The sequence below is a fragment of the Musca domestica genome, unplaced genomic scaffold, assembly GCF_030504385.1.
Source record: "Musca domestica strain aabys unplaced genomic scaffold, Musca_domestica.polishedcontigs.V.1.1 26, whole genome shotgun sequence".
Classification (NCBI taxonomy): Eukaryota; Metazoa; Arthropoda; class Insecta; order Diptera; family Muscidae; genus Musca; species Musca domestica.
Genome location: NW_026712283.1, coordinates 2451109 through 2462758, shown reverse-complemented (window position 1 = coordinate 2462758; position 11650 = coordinate 2451109). Strand labels below are relative to the sequence as shown.

Here is an 11650-nt window from a genome sequence, read left to right as displayed (position 1 = left end):
ACCATTGCTCGTTACCGTGATACTTGTAGCGTAGCTCGACATCAAGGAAGTGGACAGCAATTTTTGACAGCGACATCAGCAAAAATGGTTTGAAAAGTAAAGAAGCGACTTGATCAAAATTCGCGTCGCAATGGCCGAGAAATGAATCTAGAGCTGAATATATCGCAATATTCCATTCGGCAAATATTGAAAAAATGAGCTCGTGGTAAAGCCATAGAAAGTCCGCAACAGAAAGAAAATAGCCTCGGCTTCTCTTGGCCGAAAATGGTGAACTACCGAATTTGGTTTTCTTCGATGAGAAAATATTTGTTGTCCAGCAGTTTGTAAACAAACAAAATGATCGTGTTTACTTGCCAAAGAGGTCAGCTGAAAATGTTCCCCTTCGGTTGGCCGCCAGAACTCAAGCTCCGGTCATGCTGATGGTGTGGGCCGCCATAATAGCCGATGGTAGCTCTCCCCTCGTATTAATCGACCGTGGCATCAGAATAAATGCCGAATATTATCTCGAAAATATTCTGGAGGATGTATTAAAGCCTTGAACCCGCAAACATTTTGGCCGCAGACCTTGGACATTCCAACAGGACTCAGCACGCGCCACCCAAGAATGGTTACAAAATGAGGTTCCTCGCTTCATTTCCAGCACACATTTCTGGATACCAATCCATTGGACTATTGTGTCTGGAGTATTCTGAAAAGCAAGGTTGGCACTAAAAAATACCAAAGTGTCGATCACCTCGAGTAAGCGGTTCGCCGGGAATGGGCCAAAAAACCGCAGAGCAACATTCGGGCAGCGTGTGACGGTTTCATTGGCCGTTTGAAGGCCATAATTCGAGCCAAAGGTGACCAATTCGAACAGGTCTAAACTTATTCTTTCCGACGTATTTTGCTTCCATTCAATAAAATTTAAACAAAATGTAAAAATTATGGCGTTTGGATTTGTTGCGGTTATTTTTATCTCACCCGGTATATTATAGTGTTGTATGGTATCACATGATTGGTCCCGCATTTCTCTAGCCTTTGCGTTACTTTCATAATCTCCTAAATTTTTCCTGTAATTATTGAAAATTTTGAATTTATCGTAGACTTTTTAAAAATGTGATTAAGGATCAAAAAACAAGTGATTGCGGATTTTAAAGTATATATGAAGTATATTTTTTAAGGATGCTCAGGTAATATTGATGTGTTTTTAAATTATCTTTTTTAAGGACTACTTAACCAAGAATCGGGTATTTTTTTAGTTTTTTGCAGTGGACTGTACGTTTATTTCACAAAATATTTTTCAAGAACTGGCATTGTTCTTCTCTCGAAAATTCTTAAGAAAATTTTACACATTCGATAGCTCATTCATTCTCTATACTTTACTATAACCAGACTAGCCAAAACACAGAATGTCATTTTCAGTTCCTTCCATTCGCTTACATTTGCGAAGCATTGAAACTCATTTTCAGTTTTATCAATAAAATGCATAAATTGTTCTATAATTCTAAGGACTTTGAATAATTTCCTTGCGTTTTTGTGTCACTGCATTCCATTCCCCCCTTCCCCTTGGATTTGTTGTCTATACAAAATATTGAATTTCCATTCAATAAGACGAAGAATAAAAACCTTTCATTCACTGCCATCCCTGGGCCAGAGATAAGAAAGCGTTGGAAGGTGAGTGGGGCATGCCAGTAGAACGACTGCAGCTAAATGTATATCGCCAGCTTATTAAACACTTGAATGAATTTCAATACTTAAAACTTTATTAGATTTCCGTTTTGGCTTTTGTGGGTACTTGCAATTTCCGTTTCCGTTTTTCTTTTGCTTTTTTTGCTGCAGCCGCAATCAATGGCAGTGTCACACCACTACCATTACCACTCTCACCACCTCAGCTATCGGCAGCCATTCATTCGCTCACTCATTTCCAGTATCTCTGAAAAGATGTTAAAATGTAGAATAATGTAGCGTTTTTTTATATAATTTCCAAACCCAGCCAGCCAGCTAGTGGTGGAATCTCTCGCCCCTTGTCGCCTTCCCCACAACCTATAACTATTTGATCCCAGCAATCGTTTTGATGGTTTGCATTGCATTTCAATTTTTTCGTTTCGTTTTGTTTTGTTTTTGTTCTCCATCTTCTCACTTTTATTTCGTTTCGTATCGTTTTTATACCCTACAACACTATGTGTTGGGGGTATTATAACTTTGATTGGGCCAAAAATTATGTAACACCTCGAAATATTGGTTTCCCATATAGGAAAGTATATATGGATCTTCCTAGCTCGCCGAGCTGAGTCGATCTAGCTATGTATGTCCGTCCGTCCGTCTGTCCGTCTGTCCACGTTAATTTGTAATCACTCTACAGGTTACAATTATGGTCCGATCTTCACGAAATTTAAAATGGAGGTGGGGCTAGGGTCAGAATAGAAGCCTATTTCTTTTGGAGATGATCGCCAAATGTTTAGGGGCCAAAAACTGAAAAAAAATACTGGACCAAATACTGAAAAAATATCGGATTTTGCAGTAGTTATACAGGTCGCAATTATACACCAATCGACGCGGAATTTCGTATGTAGCTAGAGTTTAGGGCGGGGAAGAAGCCTACCATTTAGGGTGGTCATCGGATAATATTTAGCGGGTAAAATATACCATATATTTTGTGTTGAAAGAATTCAACATTTTTCATTAAACCGCGAATATTTTAAATCCCGGCGAAATCATTAAGCCATGACAAGGTTACTTCTAACCTTTACATTGATGTTAACATCCAACAAATCGGATATATAGCAGAATATGTGCGATATATATGTCTATCAAAGACGATATGCTTGAAAAATGATTTCGACAGTTCTCATTAATTCAGAATGGCCTCTTGGCAGGAAAGAAAAAACATCTAAAAAATCGCATAAAAATATCTCTCTAAAGATAAAAATATTGATTTTGTAAAATTTTCTCATATTTTTTCAATTTTGTCATATTTTTGGCATATTTTCATTTTTGAATTAAACATTTGGTAATATTTTTACAGCTAACAAAACTAAGTAGTAAGGATATCAGGAAATCATATACAGATCGCATTTATGGCCCGATCGTTTCGAAATTTTACATGGGTATAAGATGAGGGTCAGAATAGAAGCCTACTCTTTTTGGAGATGATCGCAATATATTTAGGGGTTGAAATGGACCAAAAAACTGCAAAATTGTCAGCAGGTCGTAATTATCGCCCGATCCTCAGGCACATTTGAATGGGGGTTACCGGACATTGCAAAAGCCAAGCAGTTTTGGATGGCCATCCAAAAATATTCAATGTGCGAAACAGTTTGCCAACTTTTGTAGACAAAATACGAAAAATGTCCATTCCAGTGACATTGGAGAATTCGCAAATACAGGAAAGACGCACTTCTGACTATTTCGTTAACGCTGATTTCGTGGAAGATGGTTTTCTTTTATAATTTGTCACAATATCTTGTGGAATTCTTTCGAGTATCTCGCCTATATAAACAGTATCGTTTATTATAGTGTTGTAGGGTATTCAACTGTCGGCCCCGCTCGACTGTAGCCTTTGCTTACTTGTTTCGTTTCGTTTTGTTTTTGTTCTCCATCTTCTTACTTTTATTTCGTATCGTATAGATTTTTTTCTTTGGTTCTTTTGCAGCGAAATGCAATTTATTCGACTTCGACTACTACCACTAAAAATTGCTGCGGGCAAAACGATAAAATGTCACAAAGTCAATAATGATGAATTGATGAATGAATGAATGTATAATGAAATTCAATTTTGGTTGAATGGTAAATACGTTGCAATTTTTGTATAGCTGACTGCTGCTGCTGCTGCCACGGATGGAGATGATGCTGCCAATGCAGCAGCTACATGAATAGCTGTATAGAAATACTCGAATATTATTCGTTTTATATTCCCATTAAATTCTGAAAGCTAAACATTTTATGATGTTTGCCATGAATGTAGAGGAGAGATTTCAAATATTGCTGGAGGAAAATATTAAAACACAAATTTGGCAGAATTTTAATAACTTTCTATACTCGATGGTAAAGGGTGAAGATAATTGTAAGATTGTCATTATTTTGTACTATATACAGGGTGAGATAAAAATAATGGCAACAAAATCAAATCAACAGTGGACCGATATATTTCATCTGCACATCAGACCTTGGGTTGATAAAAGTATTGTGACGTGTGTAATTTAAAGACATTCGGACTCTTACATCATATTTTATAAGAATTCAAAATATTAAGAACTTTAGACCCTTTGTGGGGGAGGTACTTGATGGAGTTGAGTGGGACGTGTCAGAAGGAGTAGACTGATATTATCCATTTCCGAACTCGATATAAGTTTTATAATACTATTACAATGTACCAAGTTTGGACCAAATCGGGTACTCCCTTCGAGATATATCGTGCGCACCAGCCAGCTAGACAGATGGACGGACCCAAAATCTCTTAAAACGGATTTGGTCTGAAGATACCAAGGGTCTAAAACTGTCATTTCGAGGATGCTGGTTTTGGCCGTATCAAATGATATTTACCCTATCTATCTATATGACTGAGGGTATAAAAATGCACAATTCTCAGTCTGAAAGACCTTGAACAATAGTTCTCCAAAATATCATTAAAAAATTCACAATTATCAGAGTGTCCTCGAAAATATTTATTTGAAAATACTAATCTGAGAGTAACGGACAATTGTTATTTGAGAAATCCTCGATTTTCAGTTCGATAGTCCTTGAAAAATATTATTTGCAAATCGATTATTCATTGTCTGAGAGTCCTTAAAAAGTATTATTTGGAAAATCCACAATTCTCAGTTTGCGAGTCTTACAATTTCGATTTTCATAGTCTGAAAGTTACCGAAAAGTATTGTTTAAAAAAAATTAGGATTGATGATCTGAAACTCTTTGATTTTTGTTTAAATCTACGAGTCGTATTCTGGGTGTCATTGAAAAAGATTATCAGAAAACTACACTAGCATTTTTAGGAAATAAATTTTTAAAGTCAATGATTCTATGTTCGAGAATCCTTGATAAGTTCACAATTCTTAGTATGGAAACCTTACAATATTCTGTAAAAAATCACGATTTTGTTCCCAAACACATTCTTTAAAATATCTACGATTATTGGGCGATTGATGTTGAAACAACGCTCTTTAAATAAACTGGAATATTTGTATTTTTGGTCCTTGAAAAACAAAAACAATTAAAAACTCCAAAGATTATATTTAGAATAATATCTTGAAAATTCCAAGATTTAAGATCTGTTGGTCCTCATTATTGATTCTTCTTTAGGTATTTGAAAAAGTTCTCGAAAATCCTGGATTTAAAACAAAATACCTCTCTTGTCTTTAAATTCTTTAAAAAATATATATTTTTGAATTCACGACATTTGATCCTTAAAAGAAGCTGTAAGTTCGGTTGGGCCGATCTTTGAATACCCTCCACCATTTGGAACGATTTTGGCAATTTTCAAAAAATATAATCCGTTAAAAATTCTGTTAAAATTTTAATTAAAAAATATGTAGCGGTATATTAGGATCTATGCGATAACGTGAACCTGCATAGGCAACTTTTGTCATAAACCATTACAATATTCAAATGCGAAACTTGAATAAAAAGGTTCGGTGAATAAAGTCGCTAAAATCATCAAAATACCGAAAAAAGGGAGGTGCCATTATATGGGGCTATATCAAAACGTAGACCTACATCACCCATTTTCAATACCAGACATAATACACATTTGTGTAAAGTTTTTAAACCTACTTCGTTCGGAAGCTAGAGTGATTTCCACAGATAGACGGAACGACGGACGGACATCGCTAAATCGACATAGAATTTTATGCTGATCAAGAATATATGTACTTTGTCTAATATGTATATTCGAGGTGTTACAAACGGAATGACAAACTTAATATACCCTTTATACTATGGTGGAGGGTATAAAAAATATTGTTATGAAATACAAAATGAATGTCCGATGATGCTTAGAAGGCCCTTGAAGAATATACTCAAAAATTCACGTTTATTGACCAAAAGGTCCTTGGAAAATATTCTTAAAAAATACGTTTATTGGTCAGAAGGTCCTCGGAAATTATTCTCAAAAAATTACGTTTATTTCTCAGAAGGTCCTTGAAAAAAATTCTCCAAAAACCCACGTTTATTTGTCAGAAAAAAAAATCCACGCTTAGTGAATGGAACGTTCTTGAAAAATTATTCTTTAAAAAATCGCGTTATTGCCCATAAGGTCCTTAAAAAATTTTCCTTAAAAAATCCTCGTTTTTTTTGATCTATTGGTCCTTCAAAAGAATATACATTAAGAATTAAATTCGAAGCCAATAATTACAAATTCAAGATTATTTTTCAGTTGGGCCTTGTAAAAATGTACTTCAAAACATTCACCATTATTGGTCTACTGGTTCTAGGAAAATAACAATTTTGAAAATTAGATAATGAAAAATAATTATCATATTAAAATCATTTATATTAACGATATTGAATGCGAACGCTGTCCGCATTTATTAGAATGCTCTTTTTTACAACTCAAATAAAAATTATCATTTTTTGCTTTTTTGTCCAGATGCCTCAGTCCTTTAGGCAGATTTGCAAATAGCATTTCTTTGCAAATGAAAGTAAAATTTAATATTCGTAATAATATCAATTTGATATTCAAATCACTTCTAAAGCAATTTATTTATGCCTCGTCCAGCATTGCTTTATCGCTATGAAACCAGCTTTATCTACGAAATGTAAAAATGGCTTTGATGATGGTGGCGGTGTAATTTCGTTCGTTTTTTACATTTTCTTTGAATCGGCGTTTGTACGTGTTTAGCTGGAAGTGGTATTATAGTCTGCATAATATTTTGAAATACGCAAAAAAATGAAATCTTTTCATATTCTCATTATTTGCATATTATGGCTAATATCGAAATCTTTTTAATGCATCAATAAAGGTGGCCGCAGGCTCAAATAATATTATGTTGTATTTTTTGAAGCGATAATTTTCTGGGAATTAACATAATGTACTTAGTTCTTAGTATTCTTTCTTAATATCCAGAAAAGCTGGATAAACTGGGATATAAGAGTGGATTTTTTAAGATTTTTTTTTTTAAACCTTTTAGACAATAAGCTAGGACTTTTAAATGTTAACATTTAAAGGAACTTTTGACTAATAAGCGTGGATTTTTGAAGAATATTTTTTCAAGACCCATAAACGTGGATTTAAAAAAAATTCCCAGGGTTAATAAACGTGAATACTTGAAAAATGTTTTTATAAGAACTAACAGACCAACAAGCAATGATTTTTAAAGAATATTTTTTCAAGGACCTTTAGAGCTACAAGCGTGGATTTTTAAAGAATATTTTTTCAAGGACCTTTAGAGCTACAAGCGAGGTTTTTTAAAGAATATTTTTTCAAGGACTTTTAGAGCTACAAGCGTGGATTTTTAAAGAATATTTTTTCAAGGATCTTTAGAGCTACAAACGTGGATTTTTAAAGAATATTTTTTCAAGGAACTTTAGAGCTACAAGCGTGGATTTTTGAAGAATATTTTTTAAAGGGCCTTTAAAGCTACAAGCGTGGATTTTTAAAGAATTTTTTTTCAAGGACATTTAGAGTTACAAGCGCGGATTTTTAAAGATTTTTTTTCAAGGACATTTAGAGTTACAAGCGCGGATTTTTAAAGAATATTTTTTCAAGGACCTTTAGAGTGGATTTTTAAGGAATATTTTTTCAAAGACCTTTAGGGTTACAAGCGCGGATTTTTAAAAAATATTTTTTCAAGGACCTCCCGAATATTAAGCATTGATTTTTAAAGGATTGAAAAAAAAAAAAATATTGAAGGACCATCAGAGCCATAAGCGTGGATTTTTAAAGAATATTTTTTCAACGACCTTCTGACCATTAAGCGTGGATTTTTAAAGAATATTTTTTCAAGGACCTTTTGAACATTAAGCGTGGATTTTTAAAGAATATTTTTTCAACGACCTTCTGAACATTAAGCGTGGATTTTTAAAGAATATTTTTTCAAGGACGTTCTGACCATAAAGCGTGGATTTTTAAAGAATATTTTATCAACGACCTTCTGAACATTAAGCGTGGATTTTTAAAGAATATTTTTTCAACGACCTTCTGACCATAAAGCGTGGATTTTTAAAGAATGTTTTTTCTACGACCTTCTAAACATTACGCGTGGATTTTTAAAGAATATTTTTTCAACGACCTTCTGAACATTAAGCGTGGATTTTTAAAGAATATTTTTTCAACGACCTTCTGAACATTAAGCGTGGATTTTTAAAGAATATTTTTTCCAAGGACCTTCTGATCACTAAGCGGTGATTTTTAAAAATTTTTTTCAATGACCTTCTGACAATCAAGCTTGGATTTTTAAAGAATATTTTTTTCAAGGACTATCTGGCCATGAGCGTGAAGTTTTAAAGAATCTTTTTTTCAAGGACTATCTGGCCATGAGCGTGGAGTTTTAAAGAATATTTTTTCAAGGACCTCCCGAATATTAAGCGGTTATTTTTAAAGTTTTTTTAAGAATCTTCTGACTATTAAGCATGGATTTTTAAAGAATATTTTTCAATGACTATCTGGCCATAAGCGTGGAATTTTAAGAGATAATTTTTCAAGGACCTTACGAATATTAAGCGTTGATTTTTAAAGATAATTTTTCAAAGAATTACTAACCACTAAGCGTGGATTTCTAAAAAAATTTATTGAAGGACCTTCTGATCATTAAGCATGGATTTTTAAAAAATATTTTTTTAAAGGATTGTTTTTCAAGGAACTTTGGTCAATAAACGTGGAATTTTAAAAATAGGTCTTCAACGTGGATTTAAAAAAATAGGTCTTCAACGTGGATTTTTAAAAATAGGTTTTCAAGAACCTTTGGTCAATAAACGTGGATTTTTAAACAATATAGGTTTTCAAGAACCTTTGGTCAATAAACGTGGATTAAAAAAAAATAGGTTTTCAACGTGGACTTTTAAAAAATATAGGTTTTCAAGAACCTTTGGTCAATAAACGTGGATTTTTTTAAAAAAATAGGTTTTCAACGTGGACTTTTAAAAAATATAGGTTTTCAAGAACCTTTGGTCAATAAACGTGGATGTTTTAAAAAAAAAATAGGTTTTCAACGTGGACTTTTAAAAAATAGGTTTTCAACGTGGACTTTTAAAAAATATAGGTTTTCAAGAATCTTTGGTCAATAAACGTGGATTTTTTAAAAAAATAGGTTTTCAACGTGGACTTTTAAAAAATATAGGTTTTCAAGAACCTTTGGTCAATAAACGTGGATTTTTTAAAAAAATAGGTTTTCAACGTGGACTTTTAAAAAATATAGGTTTTCAAGAACCTTTGGTCAATAAACGTGGATTTAAAAAAAAAATAGGTTTTCAACGTGGACTTTTAAAAAATAGGTTTTCAACGTGGACTTTTAAAAAATAGGTCTTCAACGTCGATTTTTATAAAAAATAGGTTTTCATGAACATTTGGTAAATAAACGTGGATTTTTAAAAAATAGGTCTTCAACGTGGATTTTTAAAAAATAGGCCTTCAATGTGGATTTTTGAAAAATAGGTCTTCAACGTGGATTTTTAAAAAATAGGTCTTCAACGAGGATTTTTAAAAAATAGGTTTTCAAGGACCTTTGGCCAATAAACGTGGGGTTTCAAAAAAATGGGGTTTCAAGGACCTTTTTTAATAATCGTGGATTTTTAAAAAATAGGTTTTCAAGGACCTTTGGCCAATAAACGTGAATTTTAAAAAATGGGGTTTCAAGGACCTTTTTTCAATAAACGTGGATTTTTAAAAAATAGGTTTTCAAGGACCTTTATTCAATAAAAGGGGGTTTTTTAAAAATAGGTTTTCAAGGACCTTTGGCCAATAAACGTGGATTTTTAAAAAAATAGGTATTCAAGGACCTTTGGTCAATAAACGTGGATTTTTAAAAAATAGGTTTTCAATAACCTTTGGAGAATAAACGTGAATTTTTAAAAAATAGGTTTTCAATGACCTTTGGGGAATAATCGTGAATTTTTAAAAAATAGGTTTCCAAGGACCTTTTATCAATAACGCGGATTTTAAATCATATTTAGGTATCTCTTATCTCGTAATGAAATCTTATAAAATAATTGGGAATGTATACTATTTTTCCATTGATTAATAATCCGATACACATAGACCCATACTGACCTATTTAAGCTATATAATTGTTATATTTTCAGTTGTTACCATCTGAATCAAGTCGCGAGGTGATTGAATCTATAAAATGTGTTCTAGACAATTTCGTCGACTTTGTTCAAAACATTTAAATTCAATTCGAACAAATTCTGCGAATTGTCAATAAAGAGTATGTATGTTTGCACAAGTGTTTTTATTTCAAATGATAATAAAAAATCGTCTTCTATAAAAACAAATTGAAACATTTGGAATGCTGGTTATTTTTATAACCAGCTGAAACATTAACAATGTTTTTGAAAAGTGTTAGCATTGTTATATCTTTGGCTGTACTGTCTATGAGTTCAGTAATTTCCTCCAACGCAAATGGTGATGGCTTAACTCGTATTGTGGGTGGTATGATCACCACAATTGATCAAATGCCATATTTGGTGCAATTCCGCCATGCCAACTATTGGAATTTATTTTGTGGAGGAACTTTAATACATCCCGAATATGTTGTAACGGCGGCCCATTGTTTTCTCCATGGAAAGGGGGATGGTATTGTGGTAATAGGAGGTGTTAGCACAGTAGATGGTGAGGGGGAGGAACGATATATTGAAAAGATAATTGTACACCCTGAATATGACCCCCAAACAATGCATTCTGATGTTGCCGTTATCAAACTGGATGAACCAATGAGGGGTTTGAATATTCGACCAATTGCAATTTGTTCTCACCGACTGCGGGAAGGTGATCCATTGCAAGTTTCTGGTTGGGGCCAAACCCACGATAATGGCGAAATGTCGGAGGAATTGCGAACGGTGTCAATGCCCGTATCCCCATGGGCCATGTGCGAGAAGGAGTACGGTTTGTTTGTGGAGAAAAACATGTTTTGTGGTTCGGGATTTGAAGCCAAGGGCCATTGTCTTGGAGACTCTGGTGGCCCTGCAATACATTTGGGAGAATTGTGTGGCGTTATTTCATTTGCTTACAAATGTGGAGAAGTTGGAAGGACATCGGCTTTCACCGATGTTTTTAGTGTAAGAGATTTCATTGATGGAGCTATGAAGAAATGAAATAATAGTTAAAATTAATATAAAACTAAAACTTTAAATCGTATTTTGAATGTCCTTGATCCAATGAAGAAAATAAAAATTAAGAATGCTGTCTTGTAGGAATAGAAGATTTAAAGGTCTTCCTCCAGACAAAGAAGGCCAGAAGTTCTTTTCTAGGCATGGAAGTTCGGAGGGTTTTTTTCTAGCTACAAAAGACCAGAGGGTCTTCTTCTTTCCATAGATGACCAAAAGATCGCGTATAACCCAGATGCTCTTAAAAAATATATATATTCTTGATAAAATTCTTTAAGAATCTACACTTATAGGCCTGAAGGTCCTTGAAAAAATATAGATAAATCAAAGCTTATGATCAAGATTGTTCTTAAAAAAATATTCTTTAAAAATCCTGGAGGAAAATATCCCCAAAAAATAAACGTCTATAGCAGTG

At 33.4% G+C, this 11650-nt stretch overlaps 1 protein-coding gene across 1 annotated transcript; it reads left to right on the top strand.

Annotated features, from left to right (window-relative positions):
- Positions 1-10433: 10433 nt before the first annotated feature.
- LOC101892618 (seminase-like) lies at positions 10434-11223 on the top strand. The gene has a single exon (XM_005183164.3). The coding sequence runs from the start codon at positions 10456-10458 to the stop codon at positions 11221-11223; it is 768 nt and encodes a 255-aa protein (XP_005183221.1). The 5' UTR covers positions 10434-10455.
- The last annotated feature ends 427 nt before the right edge of the window (positions 11224-11650 follow it).

Coding starts and splice junctions, on each gene's coding strand:
- LOC101892618 (XM_005183164.3), top strand. CDS start 10,456: ATGTTTTTGAAAAGTGTTAGCATTGTTATATCTTTGGCTGTACTGTCT.